The 24,447-nt window shown below is 36.9% G+C and overlaps 1 protein-coding gene across 1 annotated transcript in view; it reads left to right on the top strand.

Moving 5' to 3' along the window:
* Positions 1–24,447, top strand: part of BAZ2B (bromodomain adjacent to zinc finger domain 2B) — a 240,788-nt gene that overhangs the window by 176,351 nt on the left and 39,990 nt on the right. The window contains exons 20-25 of the mRNA XM_042781069.1: positions 2,435–2,575; positions 5,843–6,097; positions 9,309–9,523; positions 11,069–11,143; positions 12,174–12,417; positions 24,108–24,170. Of these exons, the coding sequence (XP_042637003.1) occupies positions 2,435–2,575; positions 5,843–6,097; positions 9,309–9,523; positions 11,069–11,143; positions 12,174–12,417; positions 24,108–24,170 (993 nt within the window). The remainder of the gene's footprint in view (positions 1–2,434; positions 2,576–5,842; positions 6,098–9,308; positions 9,524–11,068; positions 11,144–12,173; positions 12,418–24,107; positions 24,171–24,447) is intronic.

Raw genomic sequence — 24,447 nt, 5'->3', positions numbered from 1 at the left:
TTGTTTTGTCTGAAGATATTGAGCTTCTACATGGTTTCTTTGCACAGATGTAGTTGATCTGGTTCCTGTGCATTCCACCTGGCAAAGTCCATAAATATAGCCACTGTTTATGCTGTTGACAAAATGTATTTGTAGTGAATAAGTCATTGGTCTGCCATATTCTATCATGTAATCTCTGAAGTCATTTCTATCACCAAGACCTTATTTTCTAGCTACCGGTGATTCTTTGTTTCTGACTTTCACTTTCCAATCTCCAGCAATAATCGATACATCTTGATTGCGTGTTTCGCCAATTTCAGACTGCAGAAGTTGCTAAAAATCTTCAATTTCCGAATCTTTGGCTTTAGTGGTTGGTGTGTAAATTTGAACAATATTAATATTAACTGGTCTTCCTTATAGTCGTATGGATGTTATCCTATCACTAACGGCATTGTACTTCAGGATAGATCTTGAGACATTCTTTGAACAATGAATGGCTGCCACTCCTCTTCAATTTGTCATTCCCAGCATAGAAGATCATATGATTGTCTGATTCAAAATGGCCCAAACAAGTCCATTTCAACTCACTAATGCCTGGGATATCAATCTTTATGTGTTCCAATTCATTTTTGACCATTTCCAATTTTCCTAGATTCATACTTCATACATTCCATTAATGGATGTTGCCCTATCAGCAAATGTAGGTTCCAAAAACTTTACTCCATTTACATCATTAAGGTTGACTCTACTTTGAGGAGGCAGTTCTTCCCCAGTTGTATTTTCAGTGCCTTCCAACCTGAGGATTTATCATCAAGCATTGTATCAGACAGTGTTTCATTGTTATTCATAGATTTTCACTGGCCAGTTCTTTGAGAAGTGGATGGCCCCTCCATTCTTCTTAGTCTATCTTAGTCTGGAAGCTCCACTGAAATCTGTCCACCATGGGTGACCCTGCTGGTATTTGAACTATTGGTGTCATGGCCTCCAGCTTCACAACAATGCACAAGTCACCACAGTACGATAAACTGACAGGCAAGTGGTGAGAATGAAGTGGAAGTAGTGTTTAATTAGGATTTAGATACGTAAGATGGAATTAATGACCTTCCTGACCAGGGTGGTCCAATATAAGAAAGTAAAAAAATGACATGTTTATCAGGAATAGCAAATAGTTTGACTAAATCCACGTGGAAGATTGAAGTGAGTAATAAAATTGGAGAAGAAAAGAGTTCAAATTAAAAAGTAAAGACTTTCATCTTTTTTTTTTTTTTTTTTTGATAGAAAATGGAAAGCTTTTTAATCAAGGGAAGAATGGCCAAAGCTAGGCCTCGCAAAACTACATCCATTAGTAATGTGCAGGGTCTGTGAGGATAATAGGTTAGAATTGGCTGGTAATTCTACTGTTATGTTTGTTTGAGGTATGATAATAAAGTCATATTACCTTTTTTATAATAGAAAGTCTCTTAACTTCCTCTTCAGACAGAACCTCACCCCTTACAACAAGAACAATTATTTCCATATTGTTGCCACTACTCTAGATATTGTTTTAAATACTTTTGAAATTGCTTTCAGAACCCATGTAATATTCTCTTACATGTAGTTTATGGTGGTAAATACTAATATTTTTATTTCATCACAGCTGCTGTCTTAAGAATGGCTAATTCACTTTGAAATAACTGCTTTTGCAAATTCAAACATGTTGCTTCTCCTTCCCTGGTGTAAATAATGCCTTGCGTCCTGGACCTGTGCAAAACTTTATTAATACTATTTAGCTTTATTTTTTAAAATATGTAGTTACCTCTGTGCAGTTTATATATAAGCAATCCCCAGGTTATGAAGTCTGACTTAGGGACAGCTCCTACTTGCCTTTTAACGTTATATAAATTTGCTCTCACATTGAAACAATTGAACCAACCCCTATTCCTAGTCACAACAAATTCTTCATTCCAGTCACCTTCATTTGCTGCACATGCAGCTTTTCAATAATTGAAAAGGCTTTGAGCATTTTCTTGCACTGAAGGAAGGCTAAATAAGAACCACATGCACCTGTTTTGACTTAACTATAAATTTGACTTAAAGACACACTTAGGAACAGATCGCATTCATAACCTGGGGACTGCCTGTACCTGTTTTTATTAATACATGTTTTATTCCCACATTATAAACCTGGGAACAGTTTGAATACATTTAAAATAATAATCTGAGTTGTATCTAATATTGATATTAAATGTATATATAGTCATAAGATTAATTTGACATTCAGGAGGTAAAAATAGTGAAAAGAGCAAAATAAGTAACTCTTTCCACATAATTCCAGGTTTATTCCTAAACCTCCGAAGAGAAAGTCTGTACTCTGTTCACAGAAATAGTAATACTTTGATCACCTTTAAATTTTAACTAGAATTTTTAAAAAATACAGTGATTAAGGAAAATATGTGGACATGATTTTCTCTTTAAGGAAAAAGAACGGTTGAAGCAAGAAAAACGTGATGAGAAGAGATTAAATAAGGAACGCAAGTTAGAGCAAAGAAGATTAGAATTAGAAATAGCAAAGGAACTAAAGAAGCCTAATGAAGATATGTGTTTAGCAGACCAAAAGGTAATCTATATATCATGTGAACCATTTCATTAAAAACTTTTAATTTTCCTTGTGATGTCACCTGATTCCTTTACCAGAGCTACCATTATGAAAGTTTTTCATTTTTAATAAGAGCAGTGGATTTCGAAGTCTTGGTCAGTTTGCCTCACCTAAGTGGCCACCATAGGAGCTCTGGTTGCATAGTACCTAAGGCATTTGACCACTAACCAGAAGGCTGGTGGTTCAAGCCCACCAGCCACTCCTCAGAAGGAAGATTGGGCAATCTACTTCCGTAGTGATGCTGCCTCGGAAACCCAACGAGGGGTTGCTATGAGTCTCATCCAACTTGATGGCAGTGAATTTGTTATTTTTGGTTTTAGGTGGCCACCAGTTAACCTCTCTAGAGTTCCTGTACTGAGAATGGCAGTTCTTAATATAGAAGTAGAGCACTAACAAACTTTCTAATTTGATTAGAGATGCTACGAAAATCTACAAAGAAGAATTACAGATATAGATAGTCTATCCATGTCTCATTTTGTTCATACAGGACTTCAGGCTCAGAAAGATCAACGTCCCCATCACCCCCACCCCTTGAATACTTGAATAAATTAGGGTTTATAATCTATAGCCTCATTCAATTTTTTGCTCATAGTAACCAACCTTTTTTGAGCATGTTTACTACATGCTGGGCACTATGCTAAGTGCTTTATATGGATTCTCTCATTAAATCTTTACCACATTCCTGTGAAGTTGGTTGTTGTTGTTGTTATGTGCTGTGGAGTCGGACCTGACTCATAGCGACCCCTCCTGGGGTGAGGCAGTATCACTACAGAAGTAGATTGCCCACCCTTCCTTCCGAGGAGTGGCTGGTGGGTTTGAACCACCAGCCTTCTGGTTAGCAGTCAAGTGCCTTAGGCACTATGCTACCAGAGCTCCTTGTGAAGTTGGTATTTATCCTCATTTATAGATAAGAAACTTGAGACCCAGAGAGGTTAAGGAGATTATTATGATTACACACCTAATAATTGGCAATTTAGATCCAAGCTCCTGTTTGTTAGACTCCAGAATCCATACTGTTTATCATCCTGAAAATGAAGAGATTATGTACAACTAAAGCTCTTGTGTGTTTTCTCTTCCATAGTTCTTCATATAAGGTTGCTAAAGTACACAAGAGTGGACTTTTAGAAAGATCAAAATAATCTTGGCAACCAGCATGATTTCACCTACTTTGAGTAAAAATCGATTATTTTGACCATATTTAAGAAGATGATACTTCTAGGAAATTATATTAACACATATCATCTCTATTAAACTATTACAATAACTTATTCTTGGTCAGTAGCTTGTATATTTACTTATATATCATATTTACTTATATACCTCAGATGAAAATAATGATTATCCCTTGATTTTATATAAGCTGTTTTCTAAGGTGATTAAAGCAGACTTTTAATACTCTTGTTATTGTTGTTGTTATTTGCCATTGAGTTGGACCCGACTCATAGCGACCCCGCCGTGGGTTTCCGAGGCAGTATCACTACAGAAGTAGATTGCCCAACCTTCCTTCTGAGGAGTGTAGTAAAGACTAAATTATATCAATATTCCATTGAATTAGCATAAATGCTTTTAAATAAAAATGAAGATATGCTTACTAGTTTTAGTCATCTGGGTGTTTAAAATTTCTTAAGTACATTATAACTACAGGCAATCCCCAGATTATGATATAATCTGTCTCTAAGTCAAATATGTACATAAATGAACACAAGTATAGTTCCTATCTAACATCAAGTTAGTCAAGTATTTGTCTTAATATTTAGTATTTGGAATAAAATACTTTAAAGAGATACTACCAGATACACTAAAACGTTTTTAGCATAGTAATACAATAATAATGATGATGATGATGTTTTAATACATGTCACAAAGTAGTGCCCCATTTGTTATTACAAACCATTGTATGTGCCCCAAATTTTTAGTATAATAGTGTTTACAGGTGTTGGTTAGTAACTATGGGTGTATGTAAGTCAGATGTTTTTAACCCAGGGACTGTTTATATATAGGTTAATACATTTAACAAGCTCATAGTGAGCAAATTTTTAAAAACACTAAGTAAGCTCTATTTTCTTACTTTTATTTTTATTTAAATCTCATATATTGTAAAAATATAAATATCAACTATTTAAGTTCATCTTAAGCCATGCTTTTCTCATATAAATTGTTAGAATTGAATGGAAATGTATGTATCTGATATCATAGTACATGGAAAAAGAAAATGCACATTTACCTGTTTTTCCAGTGAAACATAAAATATTTGTATGGTATCACCTATTACACATAATTCCATGTTCCACACAATATTAGTAGAAAAAGGCTTTGAATGGTTATTTCAGTAATTGCAGGATTGAGGAACATTCTTGAACAAGGACTAATTCATATAAATAGAAATATGTACAAGTCCTATTTTTTTTTTTTTAGTTAAAATGTAAAGTAGTTTTATTGAGTCTTATCTGTGGTCAAAACTAAGTTTAATTTAGATTACCTGTTTATTGTATTTGTAAAGTGTCTGCGGCAGACAAACTACTACTACAGTCTGGTTATTGAAATGTTAATATGTGAACATATTTGAAAAGTGAACATATTTGAAAAGTTAATAAGTGAACATATTTGAACAGAGGTAGCTCTTTTTATATTTAATATTGAAACCCAATGTTAATGTTTCACTAAATAAAAGAAAACCTAAAGACTGTGGGTTGCATTATAACTGGTTCATGTTCAGGATCATAGGCTCTGATTATGTAGGCCTAGTAATATATCCGCATTCATTAGCCACATTATCTCCAACTGTACAGCCCACAGATGTGTGTTAGTTTCTGAGCTGTGAAAAAGGTGTGAATTATAAATCAGTCTACATCATTAGAAGAGAACAGTGCACATACCCTACTAAGTATGTCCGTGGTAAATTAGTGTTGAAATGTTTATTTCTTCTATGTAATTTAACTTTTGCTTCAGTTACTTAATCTTTGTTTTATCAATATGTCAGTTAATTAAAATTAGTATTCTCTTTTGCAGAGATCTAAATTCATATTGAGTTCATCCAAAATTTTTAATAGTTATTTGTGTTCAAGACCCTATGCTCAATACTATGGGGGGTTGCAGAAATGTCTCCAGGGAATTTACCGTCCAGAGGGAAAGCCACTGGTATAAGAGAAAGAAAGATAGCGCTTATTTTAATTCAGACAATCATGGACCTTTAAATTTTTAAAATTTATTTTTATGTTTTGTTTCCAGCCTTTGCCAGAGTTGCCTCGTATTCCAGGACTTGTTCTCTCTGGAAGTACATTTTCAGACTGTCTCATGGTGGTGCAGTTCTTACGAAACTTTGGTAAAGTTTTGGGCTTTGATGTGAATATTGATGTTCCAAACCTCAGTGTTCTTCAAGAGGGATTGCTAAATATAGGGGACAGCATGGGTGAAGTACAAGACTTGCTTGTGAGGCTCCTCTCAGCTGCTGTATGTGATCCAGGTCTAATTACAGGATACAAGGTAAAAAAAACAAATATTTAAAAAAAAAAACAAAACAACTTAACATACTTACTGTCAGTGCATTGATAGCTAGCTTTAGAATATTAGCAAAAGACTGTGTAGACTGATCCAATTATTTCCACATAATGTCTCACAAAGTTAAATGTGGATTTCCTTCTGCTTACATTTGATACAGACCTAGGAAAACCAATTTATAAAACCTAAGGAACATGGGCTATACCCAAGAACTTCTTAACTTTAGGCAAAGGCCTAATCGGTTTGAGGAAATACTCATGTGGTATTCAACAAAACCAGAGAACTCATAATTCATAAAACAATTAGAAATTCCTTGTGCCTTTTGATATTATACTTTGTTCTCTGAATCACTGTTATTAACTGGGGCTAATCAAGGCACTGAAGCTGAAGAAAATTCAAACAAGTTCACAAGAGCCAAAATACAACCTTGATTATATCTCACCTGAACTTAGAGACCATTTGAAGAATAGATTTCACACATTATATCCAATAACTAACAACCAGACAACTTGTGGGATGACATCAAGAACATCATACTTAAAGAAAACAGAAGGTCGTTAAAAAGATAGGAAAGGAAGAAAAGACTAAAATGGGTGTCAGAGGACACTCTGAACCTTGCTCTTGAGTGGAGAGTACCTACAGCAAATGGAATAAATGATGAGATAAAAGAGCTGAACAGAAGATTTCAATGAGTAGCCCAAGAAGACAATGTAAAGTACTATAATGAAATGTGCGAAGAACTGGAATTAGAAAACCAAAAAGGAAGAACTCGCTCAGCATTTCTCAAGCTGAAAGAAGTGAAGGAAAAATTCAAGCCTTGAGTTGCAATATTGAAATATTCTAAGGGCAAGATATTAAACAATGGAGGAAGCATGAAAAGAAGATGGAAGAAATACACAGTAGTCACTGTACCAAAAAGAAATGTCAGCATTCATCCATTTCAGGAGGTGACATATGATCAAGAACCAGTGGTATTGAAGGAAGACGTCCAAGCTGCACTGAAGGAATTGGTGAAAAACAAGGCTTCAGGAATTGATGAAATACCCACTGAGATGTTTCAACAAACAGATGCAACACTGGAGAAGCACACTCATTTATGCCAGAAAATTTTGGAAGACAGCTGCTTCTGCTTTCTTCATGTATGATATTCTTGATGTCATCCCGCATGTCATCTGGTCATTAGTTATTGCATATAATGTGTGAAATCTATTCTTCAGATGGTCTCTAAATTCAGGTGAGATATAATCAAGGTTGTGTTTTGGCTCTTGTAAACTTATTTTAATTTTCTTCAGCTTCAGTGCCTTGATTAGCTCCAGTTAATCATAGTGATTAACCAACTGGAAGAGACCCAAATTTATGCCCATTCCAAAGAAAGGTGAGCCAAGAGAATGTGGAAATTATCAAACAATATCATTACTGTCACACACAAGTAAAATTTTGCTGAAGATAATTCAAAAATGATTGCAGCAGTATATTGATAAGGAACTGCCGTAAATTCAAGCTGGATTGGAAAGAGGGAACAGGGGATATCATTGCTGATGTCAGATGATTCTTGGCTAAAAGCAAAGAATTCTTGTGTTTTATTGACTGTGAAAAGGCATTCATCTGTATGGATCATAACAAGTTATAGATAACATTGCAAAGAATGGGAATTCCAGAACACTTAATTGTGTTCATGAGGAATCTGTACATAGACCAAGAGGCAGTTTTTTAACAGAACAAGGGGATACTGACTGGTTTAAAATCCAGAAAAGTGTGCATCATGGTTGTATCCTTTCACCATACTTATTCAATCTATAGGTTGAGCAAATAACCCAAGAAACTGGACTGTATGAAGAAGATCACAACATCAGAATTAGAGGAAGACTCATTAACAACCTGCAATATGCAGATGGCACACCCTTGCTTGCTGAAAGTGAAGACTTGAAGTACTTACTAGTGAAGATCAGGGACTACAACCTTCAGTATGGATTACATCTCAACATAAAACAAAAATCCTCATAACTGGACCAATAAGCAACATCACGATAAATGGAGAAAAGACTGAAGTTGTCAGAGATTTCATTTTACTTGAATCCACAATCAGCGTCCATGGAAACAGCAGTCAAGAATCAGTTGGTGTATTGTACTGGGCAAATCTGCTGCAAAAGACCTCTCTGAAGTGTTAAAGAGCAAATATGTCACTTTGAAGACAAAGGTGGTGCCTGATCTAAGACCTGGTATTTTCAGTCGCCTCATATGCATATGAAAGCTGGACAGTAATAAGGAAGACAAAAGAACAATTGATGCATTTGAATTGTGACATTTGGGAAGAATAAGGAAAATATCATGGGCTGTCAGAAGGATGAACAAACCTGTCTTGGAAGGAACACATTCAGAATGCTCCTTAGAAGCAAGAATGGCCAGACCATCTCACATCCTTTGGTCATGTTGTCAGAAGGGACCAGTCCCTGGAGAATGATATCATGCTCAGTAAAGTAGAGAGTCAGTGATAAAGGGGAAGAGCCTGAGTGAGATGGATTGATATAGTGGCTGTGATAATGGGCTCAAGCATAGCAAATATTGTGAGGATGGCACAGGACTGGGCAGTGTTTGGCTCTTTTGTACATAGTGTTGCTATGAGTTGGAGCAAACTCAGTGGCACTTAACAGCAATCAAGTCACCTACAAACCAGCACATTAGACTCTGTATTGCTCAGTGGATGCTCCATAAATTCAGATTTATCTTAATTCCTATTAACATACATATTCCAGTCAGCTTTGCTCTAGATAATATTGTAGAGAAAAAAGCTTGTAGGTGCACCTGTATTGGACCAGCCAATGAAATCCATGACACCATAAAGTCAGAAAACACAACATCAATAGTAGTGCATTTTAACTTCATGACCTTGGGGAAAATTTCTGTTGTCAGAAAAGTTGGGATAGATGATTTATAACTTCTGCTACACATGAGTATACTTACTCTTTTGCTGCCTGACTTTTAACCAAGGTTATAAAGAAGAAACCAAAAGATAAATGTATTTGAGTACTTTTCTACCACTTGTTACCTGTTTTAATCTTCACTTCATCAAATGTATAAATAAAATTCTTGTAGTAATATGTAAACCATATAATACCATTATTTTAAAATCTTACTGTTTTTACGTTATGAATAAGTTGTTATGATCAATACTGATAAAAATACCAAATTTTTATAGGCCAAAACAGCTCTTGGAGATCATTTGCTGAATGTTGGTGTGAATCGAGACAATGTTTCTGAGATTTTGCAGATTTTTATGGAAGCCCACTGTGGACAAACTGAGCTTACTGAAAGCCTGAAGACCAAAGCATTTCAGGCTCACACTCCAGCACAGAAAGCCTCAGTGCTGGCTTTTCTGATCAATGAACTAGCGTGTAGCAAGAGTGTAGTGAGGTAAGCATATGCCCAGTCTTTCCTGGTGATTGCTTTCTGTTTTTAATTTCTACACTCACAAAGTTATATAAAGTATTAAAAATATGTAAGTTACAGACTAGCACAAAGAAGAAAATTAGAATTACACTTAATCTCACCATTCAGAAATGATGACTAATAACTATTTTAATGTATATTTCTTTGCAGTCTTTTGAAAAGAAAATTGGATCATACTGTATATAATCTCAGGAGCTCTGGTGGCATAGTGCCTAAGGCATTTGACTGCTAACCAGAAGTCTGGTGGTTCAAACCCACCAGCCACTCCTTGGAAGGAAGGTTGGGCAATCTACTTCCATAGTAATACTGCCTTGGGAACCCAAGGAAGGGTTGCTATGAGTCGGATCCGACTCGACGGCAGTGAGTTTGGTTTTTTTTTAATATAATCTTGGTAACCTGTTTTGTTTATTTAATAATTTGATTCTTTATTATACTGGAAAAGTATTTTTTTTCTTTGCTATGTTGCCCAAATCCAGCACTATCATAAAATCCAGAAGTTTTCTTTCCTTGAACTCTTTCGAGAACAGAGAAATACCTGATTTTCCTTAGTAGCTGTTCATAGAGCTATCCAGCTACTTTTTATTTTATTATATGCTAATGCAATTTTACATTATTAGTTTATCAGGACTTTCTAAAAAGTATTCGGTCTCACTTAAGATTCAAAGTAAGTCCTTCATTCTAGAATTTTAAGATTTGGTGAACAAATTCATGTTCACATTGTTCTTGGTTTTTATTATTTAAAGATTTTAATTATGTTCCATTTAGTCTTTTATCTTTCTAGGAAGAGGGTAAATCTAAATATTCAGAGGCAGCCATTTCTACCATTTCTGAACATTTTAAGTTTTCTTGTGTATATCTTAGCTATGATATTATATTAAATGGTTTTTCATTTGTTTTTGTTATTCATTGGCAGTCCCTCCCAAAATGTGATAGTATTTAAGTTTTACAATTTCATGAACATATGACACCAAATGGTAATACTGAGTGGCACTTGTATTAAAACACACAAATTCAGTGTAAAGAGTACATATGACTTCTACCTTAGAAGAAGAAATGTACTCTCCAAAGAGCCTAATATTCTCAATTTCTGTTTGGACATTATATACATATATATTGTATGTATATATTGTGTGTACTTATGTAAATATTCATGTATATTCTTATTTACTGCTATGGTTTGGAAATTATCAGATATAATATATATATATATATATATATATATATATATATATATGCAAACCAAAACTTAGAAAGCTATAATTCTGAGGCAATTGGTGAGTATTTTCCTTCTTGCTTTACGGTAGAAAACCAATATAAATTTTTTAATAATACCAATGTTGTATTCATTGAAGAAGTTATAATTTTTCAACATATACGTATATGTATGTATAAACACAAGCATATACATATGTATATACACACAAGATCATTTGAATCATTTTTATTTCAAAAATGCATTGGCTTAATTGGGATTAATCTATGTCTTCTAATAAATTTGTGCATTGGCAGTGAAATCGACAAGAACATTGATTATATGTCAAACTTGAGGAGAGATAAGTGGGTGGTAGAAGGTAAACTTCGCAAGTAAGTGTCCTGTTTTATTAAAATTAACATACTGTTTCCCCTTTGTCAAGTTCCTCAGTAAAATATATAAATTGCAAAGGTAGAAATTAAACTTTATTTATGTAAGAATTAGAAAAGGTCATTAGAGTAGAATTCTACGAAATTAATAAATGTTGTTGTTGTTGTTGTTATATGCCGTCGAGTCGCACCCAACTCATAGCGAGCCCTCCTTGGGTTTCCGAGGTAGAATCACTATGGAAGTATATTGCCCAACCTTCCTTCTGAGGAAGGTAGGTTTGAACTGCCAGCCTTCTGGTTAGCAGTCAAGTGCCTCAGGCACTGCGCTACCAGAGCTCCTAATAAAGGTTGGGTCGAGAATTTGCAATGCACAAAAGATACATTGAGATTCATTGAGCTTGTACTGAGCTTTCTTCAAACTTAGAAGAAAGTCAGTTTATCTTCTTTCAAAAAAGTCAAGCAATCACATTTTTAAGATTTTTGTTGCTTCATATTGTTTCGTCATGAATAAAATCTGTTTGGAACTACCACTTTTTTTCTTAATTGCTTTCTAATTAAAGTTTTGCTTTTGAAGAGAGTCTAATATAGTTAACCTTATTCAACATAAAACTTAATTAGCTTCCTGCCAGGAAGTATAATGCTGAAATTACTCAACTTCCATGCTAGGAGGATAAGAGGATAGTTTCTCTTTAGAAATTTGAATTGAAATGTATTCAGTCTCATAACACGGAATCAGAAATTATCACTTGGCCATTACTAGAGTTAATCTTTTTAGCTTTCTAAGTTTTATTTTTTTGATGTGGTATAATTCCAAAGAGAATATGTAGAATAACTCTTAAAATTTAACACATTCTATAATTTATATAAACATATTTCTTTAATTTTACTAATTCTAATTTGTATTGTTACTGATTTGCTGCTTAATATGGGAGAAATACCATAAGATATTTTTGCTTAAAACTCATGTTACGCTCTTTAAAAAGTGTGTGAAGAAGGTCTTCTTCCATAATCATGATTTTTTCCATCTTTATAGGCTCAGAATCATTCATGCCAAGAAAACAGGCAAAAGAGATGCTTCAGGTGGCATTGATCTTGGGGAGGAACAACATCCCTTGGGCACACCCACTCCAGGACGCAAGCGAAGAAGAAAGGGAGGAGACAGTGATTATGATGATGATGATGATGATGATAGTGACGACCAAGCTGATGAAGATGATGAGGATGAAGAAGATAAAGAAGACAAAAAAGGAAAAAAGACAGATATCTGTGAAGATGAGGTAATCAAATTTAGGTTGATTTTAATAGCTAAAAAACTGAGTAACATATTGAAAAGTAATATTGACTTTGGCGTTAAATGGACATGAATTTGAATTTTGTTTTTGACACTTATCTTTTTTCCTTTATTTGAAAAATGACTATTACAACATCTATCTCATAATGTTTTTGTGATGTTTAAATAAATACTCAATAGAATACCTACACATAGAAAGTGCTTACATTGAATAAAAGAAGTTAAGTTTTTCTTTCTATATAAGTACTTGAGAATTCTCCAAAGATTATGTAGATACTTAATTTCAGATATTTTCTTTCATTCTATTAACGGACTATCTTACATTTTTACCATACTTTGTGCCCTTAAAAGTGTCAGGTTTATTGATACTGATGTACTTTTCTATCACTAGTTTCCAGCCCTAGGTTCTTTCAATCAAAAATTAGTAAGGCACCGAAAGTCTGCTCTCAATATACAGTCTCACTGAAGAATTGCAAAAGGAAACATAATGTATGTCATAGTTATCTAGTGCTGCTATAATAGAAATACCACAAGTAGATAACTTTAACGCAATGACATTTATTATTTGACGGTCTGTTGTTGTTGTTATGTGCCGTCAAGTCAGACCCAACTCATAGCAACCCTTCCTTGGGTTTCCGAGGCAGTATCACTATGGAAGTAGATTGCCCAACCTTCCTTCCAAGGAGTGGCTGGTGGATTTGAACCACCAGCCTTCTGGTTAGCAGTCAAGTGCCTCACTACACTACCAGAGCTCCTTCTCACAGTCTAGGAGGCTGGAAGTCTGAATTCAGGGCACTGGCTCTAGGAAAAAGCTTTCTCTTGTCTTTGAGCTCTGGAGGAAGGTCCCCCTGTCTCCTTTCAATATCTTTGGCCCTAGCATCCCTTGGAGATATCCAGGTGTCTTGTTATCCATCTTCCCCTGGATCTAGGAAGTTCTAAGTGCAGAGACCCTGGGTCCAAAGGACATGCACCACTGCTGGCTCTTCTTTCTTGATGGTAGTCAGGTCCTTCCTCCTCTGCTCACTTATCCCTCTTTTTATCTTTTGTAAAATAAAATGTGATGCAGCCACAACCCAGGGCAACTCCCCTTACATCAGATTAAGGGCTGTGATCTAAGTAAGGGTGTGCACCCTACCCTAATCCCCTTAGAACTGATTGGCTGATTACATCAGATCACTTTATGGAGGATGAGTACATCATTTCATAGCTGACAAATTACATCATTACATAACTGTCAAACCATTGAAAATCATGGCCTATCCAAGTTGACACATATATTTGGGGGATACAATTCAATACATGATAATGTACTAATGTATAACTGCTTTGATAGGGATATTTATAATGTACTAGCCAGGTACAAAAGAAGGGCATTTAGCCTTTCTGAGAAATAAAGCCCTACAAAAGCTTTCTGGCTACAAGCTAGGCTGATTGTTTACCTGGGGAGAAATTTAGGGAAGAATGTTCCGTGCAGAGGAAACAGCATGAAAAATGAACTATATTGTGTTTTAACAGAATTACAAGTGGTTCAGAGTTATTAGAGAGCTTCATACACAACAATGATGAGCTAGAATTTTATGCTTTTTAGGTGATAGGAAGCCATTGAAGAGTTATACGCCCAGGAATGACTTGGTCAAATGTGTTTAGGTGGCTCACTCTGGCAATTCTTTGAAAGGTAGAAATAGATTTGGATCCGGCACTAACAGAAGTGGGGACATCAGTCAAGAGATACTGCAATAATTTAGGTTGGATGTGAGCTGTCTAAAATTGGAGCAGTGCTAGTTGGATGAAGAAAGAGGAAATAATTCAACAGTATTTAAGAGGAAGAGTGGGCAGGACTTGAAGATGAGTTGTGTGGGTTGGTAGAGAGGTAGGATTTATTCCCATCTATCTGACTTGGGAGACTACATGTTCTTGTTGCCATTAACTCAGATAGGGAATATAGGAGAAATAAAATAAATAGATGATTGGAGATAGGGAACAGATATTTGGAGATAGGAAAAGATAATAGGTTTATTTGGACATGTTGAGTTTGAAAACCCTAAGCAAAGTTCAGCAATGGTTGAATATAAGAATAGGAAGCACAAAGAAGAGTTCTGTTTTGAAAATATAGATTTAGAAGTTATTAGCACATAGGTGAGAGTGTAAAATTAGGAAGATGAATGAATTTGCACAGGGGGATTGATTTAGTAAATAGAATATTAGACCAAGGTTGGAACCTCAGGAAACATCCACATTTAAGGGAAACCCACACAGATTCTTGTTCAAGAAGGAACAGTCAGAGAGGTAGGAAACTTCTGTAGTGAGTCAGAGGGCCAAGACCAGCTCTAGGATCGATGATTCACTAGAAGGATTTACAGGATTTAACATGTAGTTGTACTTATGGTTATGATTTATTAGTGAATACAAAGCAACATCAGCAAAGGGAAAAAGTGCATGGAAAGAAGTTCAGAGGAATCAGGTGCAATGTTGAAGAGTCCTTCCCATAGCATCACACAGGCTGGGATTAATTTCCCTTGCCATGAAGTTATGACAACAGGCATGTAATGTTTTCTACCAGGGAAGCTCATTAGACACTCAGAGCCAGGGTTTTTATTTGGGGCAGCTCATGTAGGCATCCTGTGTATGATATGTGCAAAAATTCCAGGTTCCCAAAAGAATAAAAGATGTTCAGCATAAATTACATTGTTTGCATGAAGAGTTTAAGTCCAAAGGGTTAATCTTAATAGTTAGGGTGCTGGGAACCCTTCCAAGATTCAAGTTCCCAGATGCCAACAAAGAGCCAACCTTGTAAGCAGAGCTATCAAAGGATAGCAGTCAGCCCTACTATGTTAACTTTTTTCCTGTATATATAAGAAATCAAGAAAAGTGACGTTTCAAAAAGGAGGAAGTGATAACAGTGTTAAAGCAATAGAGATCAGTGTGATGAGGACTAAAAATGTTTGTTGTATTTGGAAACATAGAATTCATTGGTAACTATGGTGAGTTGCTTGCTGTGGCCCTTCTAGCCATTGTTCTCCATTTTGTGATATATTGTAAATCCTATTATCCATGCCTGTTTGGGGTGGTGTGGTAGTTAAGGTCGATGTCAACTTGACTGGGCAGCTGGGCCAACTTGGCTGGGCAGTTATACCATATAATGACTGGTAATTGCTCTGTGGTGGCATTTGCTATGAGCAACTCAGTGGCTGCTGATTGTTAAAGCCATCCACTTGGTAATTTTTTTTTTGGAGCAGCACAGGTGGGATTTATCTTGAGTCCTGCCTTGCTGGCAGGTGTAACTCAAATCACCACCCTTAGCTTCCTTGAGGGTATACCTATGAATCCTCTGGAAAGGTCACCCTCCTCTTGCTCTGGTTCTGTGTTTTGGCTCATCATCATCTCACCCCTGGATTTGAGACAGCAGCAGTCATCTAATCTGCTCATTGAGGTTTGTCAAACCCTAAGAATTGGGAGGATCCTCCAGACCTACTTACAAACCTGGGACTTGCCAGCCTGCCAGCCTCCTCCACCACTACATGAGATGATCCCTTGGGTGTCTGTGAGTTCTGTGAAGTGTTACAGCGAAACACAGAACCCTGAGACAGGGAGATTACTGAGAAGAAGACGAGTTAATGTCTGAAATGATGGAGTGGCACAGTAGTTTGGACATTTGGAACATCTTTAACCTCCCCCTCATGGGGACTCGCCTTGTGCTGATCTTTCTAAGAGAAATTGTTCAAGTAGTAACCTTTATCAGTGCTTTTTCATTAGGGGGATAGGAGCAGAAGCCAGGATATAATAGGTTGAGAAAAATAGAAAGTGAGAAAACAGAAATGATTATTTCAAGCATTTTGCATCAGACGAAAGTATAGTAGCTAGGGGAAGACAAAGAGTCAAGGATATTTCTGATGTATAAGTATAGAGATTATTTTTGGTTTAAGGGAAAGAAGCAATAAAATGAGACACAACACACAGCTGTTGAGTCAGACCCAACCCATACGACCCCTCTTTGGGTTTCTTAGACGGTATCACTACAGAAGTAGATTGCCCAACCTTCCTTCCGAGGAGTGGCTGGTAGGTTTGAACTGACAGCCTTCTGGTTAGCAGTCAAATGCCTTAGGCACTACTCCACCAGAGCTCCTAAAATGAGACTGGGAGGTTGAAAATTAAAGCGATAAAGAGGATAATTAATAGTATGAAGTCCCTACAGATATTGGAGGAGTTTTGAACAAAGTGAAGGACTAGCCTTGAAGAGAAGGCCAAAGGGAGGGCAAGACCATAGAGGAGTTGTGTTGTGTATGTGTGCCGGTGTTTTTAGGGAACAGCTACCATAAGCCATTGAAGTAGGACTGTATAAAGGGTATATAAATGTTGGACTTAACCTTTCTATGAGAAAAAGTGCTAAAAATATTGATAGGACTGCCGAATGTCACTTGACACACTATGCAGCCAACTGTTCCTTTTGCCCTAAATGCCAGGAGTGTAGTGTAGCTAAGGAAGTTTAGAAAGAGCTCTTTTCCTTATCAATTCAGTGGTACTGGAGAAGTGGAAAAAGAAAGCTTAGAGGTCTGAATTTATTGATGAGATCTGTGAGAATAATACCCAGTCAGGACCAATGATAAATTGTTGTTGTTGTTGTTAGATGTTGTCAAGTCAGCTCTGACTCATAGTGAGCTCATGTACAACAGAACGAAACACTGGCCGGGCCTGCACCATCCTCACCATCCTTGCTTTATCTGAGCCCATCGCTGTAGCCCCTGTGTCAGCCTATCTTGTTGAGGGTCTTCCTCTTTTTTTGCTGACCTTCTACTTTACCAAATGATAGATTACTGAATCAAATTTATGGCTAAATCTTTATTATAATATAGGAGAACTTAAAAGAGAGTGTATGCTACCCAACTCTCTTTATTAAGTAAAAATTTATAAACACAAAGTGTTCTCATTCATCTGCCCCGTCCCAAATGTTATGTTGTAAACTAGAGTAACAAAAAAAATCACTACGGTGAACTTCTTTTAAGGGAGTACCAATGTGAACTTCCTTGCAGAAATAATTTCATTATTTGGTACTTTTGAAACCACTTGATCATACACTTTTCATCTTGTGACAAATAATGTGAAGGGGCCTGTAATTTGGGCATCAGAAATGTAATTTTACAAACAAAAGATACCATTTATAAACAATCTGCTTCCTTTAACAGATAGAGTTATTCCCATAGTGGACATTAAACCTTTTTAACCAGAATTAATCACCTTTTTAGAGAATTAGTATCCCTTTCAGGAATGAATATTATAAATTGTTTTAAACTGTAATCTCATAAATTTGACAACCCTAATTAGAGTTTCAGTGTATTCTGCTATCCCACTAAATTAGATATTACTAGCAAAAATTGTTTCACCTACCTTCTTTCTTCACATGGAGAATTAGCAAACTGTACATTTTATCTTTACAAATAGACTATTTGAAAATCTGTATTAGTATTTCTTAAAGCAGATGTGTTATTTAAAGTAGTATTTTACCTTTCTATGGGTCTTCAATTATAGAATCAATAGATAGTATTTTATTGATCAAAATCTTGGCAAATTTGTACCTTGTCATTAATGTGAGAGAGCAATTTAAAAACTTTTTAAAATAATAAATACTTTAGAAACTAATAAGCCAATGTGTCAAGGATTCCATTTTGCTTGTATCCACGATCAACACCCATGGAAGCAGCAATCAAGAAATCAAATTGTATATTGCATTGGGCAAACCCACTGCAAAAGATCTTTTTAAAGTGTTAAAAAAGCAAAGATATCACATTGAGAACTAAGGTGTGCCTGGCCCTAGCCATGGTATTTTCAGTCACTACATGTGCACACGAAAGCTGGACAATGAATAAGCAAGTCCAAAGAAGAACTGATGCCTTTGAGTTATGGTGTTGGTGAAATATATTGAGTATACCATGGACTTCCAGAAGGATAAGGAGTGCTGGTGGTGCCGTGGTTAAAGCATTCAGGTGCTAATCAAAAGGTTAGCATTTGAAACCCACCAGCCACTCTGTGGGAGAAAAATGAGGCAGTCTGCTTCTGTAAAGACTTACAGCCTTGGGAACCCTACAGGGCAGTTCTACTATGTCCTATAGGGTTGCTATGAGTTGGATTCGACTCAATGGTAGTGGATGGGCCAGAAGAATGAATAAATCTGTCTTGGAAAAAGTACAGCCAGAATGCTTCCTAGAAGCAAGGATGGCAGGACTTCATCCCATGTCCTTCGGACAAGTTATCAGGAGGAATCAGTCCCTGGAGAAGGACATCATGCTTGGTAAAGTAGAAAACCAAAAAACAAACTCACTGCCATCAAGTTAATTCCAACTCATAGCAACCCCCTTTGGGTTTCCGAAGCAGTAAATCTTTACGGAAGTAGGATCCCCAGTCTTCCTTCTGCAGAGTGGCTGGTGGGTTTGAAACTGCCAGCCTTCTGGTTAGCAGTCAGATGCCTTAGGCACTAATGCCACCAGACCTCTTTTGGTAAACTAGAGAGTCAGCAAAAAAAAAAAAAAAGGAAGACCTTCAGCAAGATGGATTGACAATGGCTACCACAGTGGGCTCAAAACATAGCAATGATTGTGAGGATGGTGCAAAACTGGGCAGTGTTTCTTTCTGTTGTACATGAGGTCACTATGAATAAGAACCAACTCAACGTCATCTAACAACAAGCCAAATTAACATTTTTAAATGATTTGAGTTATTAATTATAGTGAAGAACTGGTAGCCAACCATCAATTTCATAAATAAATAAAATACTGACTACTTAATGAACTTGATAAATAAGAAAGGCACATTATTCCTCTAGAAATAGGTTTGGGCTCTTGCCTAAGGTATAGATGGATTGTCAATAGTTATACTTTTTAAATGATTAATTACACGAAGCCTTTCCATTGAGATCCAGGTACCTCTTACAATTAAGTCAATTCCAACTCACAGTGAATCTGTTGGACAGAGTAGAACTTCCCTATAGGATTTCTAAGGCTGTGTACAATACATCTTTCTCCTGTGGAGTGGTTAGTCAGTTTTAACAGCCAACTTCTTGACTAGCAGCCGAGCACTTTAACCACTGCACCGCTAGGATTCCAAGATCCGTGTAACTCCCTTCAGTTAGAAAACATTGCCCTTGAATACTCATAGTCCTTTGTCTCAAAAATGATTCCCTCCTCTCCTTACTCTTTATTCCTTAAACAGATGGAGTATTTCCATAATACATAGGTTCGTGTTGAGCTGCTTGAGCTTTAAACTCCCAACTTGTCATGTAAGGGTTGTGTGTACAATTCAACTATGATATACAAAGGCGTGTAATGGCCTTTTCCTTTGGTGGTGAAATCTTGAATAACTATGACCACGTAGATTTATGTTCCTAATTCTGTTGTCATTGTTGCCTTTCTTTCTACTCTTCCAAGTTCCCTCCTAGCTCTAAAAATTATAGTTAAAACTTTAGTAGACATTTCTTTCTTGTCATAGAGGAATCTTAAAAATGGAAGTTAATTATTTTGGCTGAGATATGGCTAATCTGATATATTTCAAACACTGAATTTTTCTTTCGTATCAGCAAATTATCAAACATTTATCCTGCTGATCAAAAGATCACTGTAGAATCATATAGGTAAATATCCATTTGAGAGTCGAGATTTAAGTGTTGTTACGTCTTTTCTCTTTTAAGGTTTCTTTTAATCCCAAATGTATAATACTGGATATACTATGTCTAAGTGCCTTCATAACTTAGTCCTTTAAATTTGGGTAAAATGTGTATTAATGACAGATAATGGTAAAACTGTTTTTAGTCTTCCTGTTACTAAATTTAGCTGATTGGGTAGATGATCATACTGGTTGGTGGCAGTGTGGCTTTTTTAAAGGTGCTCTGGTAGTGTAGTGCCTAAGGCATTTGACTGCTAACCAGAATGCTGACACTTCAAACCCACGAGACACTCCTCGGAAGGAAGGTTGGGCAATCTATTTCCGTAGTGATACCACCTCGGAAACCCAAGGAGCGGTTGCTATGAGTTGGGTCTGACTCGACCCAACAACAACAACATGGAAAATGAGCATTAAAACCAAGTTCTTATTTTTTAAATTTAAGATGTAACACTGGGAACTCTGGTGGCATAGTCCCTAAAGCATTTGACTCCTAACCAGAAGGCTAGCGGTTCAAACCCATCAGCCACTCCTCAGAATGAAGATTGGGCAATCTACTTCCATAGAGATGCTGCCTTGGAAACCCAAGGGAGGGGTCATTATGAGTCAGAAACAACCCGAAGGCAGTGAGTTTGGTTTTTTTGTTTTGTTTTGTTTTGTTTTAAGGTGTGACACACTTTCTTATTGAAAACAATTTTCAGAAAGAAGAAAACTAATCTTATTCACCTTTTATATACAAGGAACTCTGTGCTTTCAGATCTGTTCTTACTTAGTCCTCACAACAATTCCATGTTATAATTTTATTGCCAATTTACAAATAAGAAAACAGCCCTAGAAATATTAAGTAATTTGCCGATGTGCAGCTGAGATTCAAAAAGTTTGTGTATTTTCTTTTTTTAAAAAATGATTTTTATTGAGTTTCTGGTAGAAGTTTACACAGCAAATTTGACAGTTGCCACACAAATTTTCAGTGACATTACTTACATTTAAAACACTGTATTAGCATTTTCCTTAATTGTATTGTTTCCTTTCTAGTACTCTGTTTGAATATCTTCTTCTCATCTTTGCTTTTAAGAAATTGTTGACCTTTGGTCTCATACTGATGGTTTTTAAGAAGGGCATCAATCTTATGGGTAATATCCTTTATTTAGTGTGCCCCTTTGCTATTTCACAAAAAAGGTGATCTTGGAGGATAGGTTCGGTTCTAGGTTTAAAAAGTGTCTCACAATGATAGTCTCAGGGAATCCTCTGTTCTCTACTATTCCAGTTTGTCTGGCTTTTTTTCTTTTTTTTTTTTTAATAAGAATTTGAGTTCTCTGTATTTTTCTCCCATTCTGTCTAGTACCAACCATTGTGTCCCCAGTCAGAGCTGTAGTTTTTTATTACTTCATGCTCTCCCTTTGAAACATAGAATTTGTGTTCATTTTCCCATTTGTATTTTCCAGAATGAAAATCTCATATGCAAACTTTCCATTTTATGAAGTTAGTGTGATTCTAAAACTCTGTGTATTTAAAATACAATTTATCTTCTTCACTCAACTTATCTTCAAAAATGACTTATTCAGTTAATGTTGTTGTTATTATATGCCGTCAGGTCGGACCCAACTCATAACAGTCCCTCCTTGGGTTTCCAAGACAGTTGTTGTTGTTGTTATATGCCGTCGAGTCGGCCCCAACTCATAGCGACACCCCTCCTTGGGTTTCCGAGACAGTATCACTACAGAAGTAGGATTGCCCAACCTTCGTTCCGAGGAGTGACTGGTGGGTTTGAACCGCCAGCCTTCTAGTTAGCAGTCAAGTGCCTTAGGCACTATGCTACCAGAGCTCCTTCCAAGACAGTATCACTAGGGAATTAGATTGCCGAACCTTTTTTCCAAGGAGTGGCTGGTAAGTTTGAACTGCCAGCCTTCTGGTTAGCAGTCAAGTACCTTAGGCACCACGCTACCAGAGCTCCAATTCAGTTACTAGTACTAGTATATTTTTCTGGTCTCCCAGGTTTAAAATAAGTTAAAATCATAACTTATTCCTTCCTTCATTTCTCTCACCCCTCCCTGACCCATATCCATGAGTTGCCACAACTTATCAGTTCTAGCTGACATCTCTTAAATACTGCTTGAGGGGCATGAAGGTGACATCTTCCAACCTCTTCTAACTCCCCAAAAGGAAGACAGAATCACCATCAGCAGCCCAAGGCCTGTTCTTAGCGGCCAGACATGCCACCACCCTCCAGACCTCTTACCAACCTTAACACCACCCATCCCTCTCACGGCACCTACCACCTGTCTGCTGGGTTCGATAATTCACTGCAGTGGCCACACAGAACTCACAGATTATGGAGTTTATTAGGGAAGCAACAGGCTACGATTCAATTCAAGTTCAGGAACGTGCTCAGGATACAGTTCTTCAGTCAGGACAGTCTCTTCTCTGCTGTGTCCTTAGACACACTGCTCTGGCCCTTGGCTTCCCACCCTGGCCTCTGCCTCTGTGGGCCAGGTGAGCCTACCGCTCTGTCTCATGCCTCTTGGTTCACTGCCGCTGTCCCTCAGCTGCGTGTCTTAACCAACAGTGAGAGAGAGAGATTCCTTTTGCCTCTGGCTGGCTTCATTTTGGGCCTGGCAGAATGGCGAAACCAACCAGTCCTAACATCAGAGTTCTACACACCTGAGAGAGAACAAACTTCCCTGGATACTTCATGCTGCCCCAGGTGGATGACCTTAGCAAGCAGCTACTCAGTTGCTCACGGCAAAGTGGGAATTACAAAGACTATGGCTAGAAAAGCCATGCCATGTAATTCATTACACCACACATACATTTCCTTTATCTACTTCTCTTTCTCTTAATTTCTGTAAAGCATGGGTTTGATGTTTAATCTCCCTTGAAGGATCATATCAACCATTGCCAAACATTTACAGCTCTTCTCAGTCTAGCCCAGAATTCATTTTTGCATCATCTGCCGCCTTACCTCATCATGCATCTTTTATTTCAAGATATGTTCAATTCTTCCTGGAATACCCTGCCCTCATTTCTCTAATAAAATCCTAAGCATTCTTTAGCAGCTTATTGAAATATAACTTCTTCTATATAGCCTCTTCTGGTATAGATTCCCATCAGAAATATTCTCACCTTCCCTTGAACTTCATGGTCCTTAATCTCTGTTTTCCTTGAGGTCTGCAAAAAGGGCAAGGAGGCTGCATATTCTGACCTCCTAGAACTCCACAAGAGGAAGGCAGAATCACCATCAATAGCCCAAGGCCTATTACTGCAAGGCCAGACATGTTGCCTCCCTCCAGTCCTTTCTCCAACCGTTCCTCCCAAAGCACCCACCACCTCTCTCCTGGGTTCGATAATTCACTGCAGTGGCCACTCAGAGCCCACAGATTACGGGGTTTATTAGGGAAGCACCAGGCTACAATTCAAGTTCAGGAAAAGCACTCAGTCTCTCTCCCAGCCCACTGTCTCTCAGCCAAGTCTCTCACAGTCTCTCCCCCAGCAGTGCATGTCCCTCGCTGTCTTACTCAGCAACACGTGTCTCTTGCATCTCTTTCCCAGCAGCACGTGTCTCTTTCAGTAGTGCATGTCTCTTTCAGGAGCACGTCTTCCTCAACCAGCAGACAGGGAGAGTTCTGCCTCTAGGAGGCCTCTTTTTGAGCTTGGCAGAGTGGCCAAACCAACCAATCATAACAACAGAATTCTAAGCACCTGAGAGTGAGCCTCCCATAACATTGCCTTGTGCCACGCCCAATAGAAATAACCCAGATGGGTAACATTTACAATCAGGAGCTCCTCAGTTGCTCATAGCAAATCCCACCTTGGAGTTTATAAAGACTTATGGGTAGAAAAGCCACACTAAGTAATTTACTACACCACAGGTCTTTACAACTTTTTACCGTTTGATATTTGTTTTATATCTCTTCTTACTAGATTATTTGTTTATAGAGATCATTTCTACCAGGTTTTTATTAAATATTTACTTACTGATTGAGTAAATAAAATCTTAAAAACATAAATGATGTATTTCATTTTGCATAGGATGAAGGTGATCAAGCAGCAAGTGTTGAAGAGCTAGAAAAACAGATTGAAAAACTGAGTAAAGTAAGCACTTTTCTGATTAAATTTTACATCTTTTTTGTGTTGTTTTAGAAATCCTCCATCTGTGAGATTAGTTTTTCTGGTTGCTAAGTAAAAATAAGCTTTTTGTGAGTAATTAAAATGAGATGCTCTAAACATGGTTGTACAATTACACCTTAAAAGTATATGCCAATGGTACATTCACACAATGGAATACTATGCAATGCTAAAGAATAATGTAGAATCTGCAAAACACCGCATAACGTGGATGAACTTGGAGGACATTATGCTGAGCGAAATA

This window comes from Orycteropus afer, unplaced genomic scaffold, assembly GCF_000298275.1.
Source record: "Orycteropus afer afer isolate SDZICR_OR568_19922 unplaced genomic scaffold, OryAfe1.0 scaffold00084, whole genome shotgun sequence".
In the NCBI taxonomy this organism is placed as follows: Eukaryota; Metazoa; Chordata; class Mammalia; order Tubulidentata; family Orycteropodidae; genus Orycteropus; species Orycteropus afer.
This window is presented reverse-complemented; position numbering and strand designations above follow the sequence as displayed.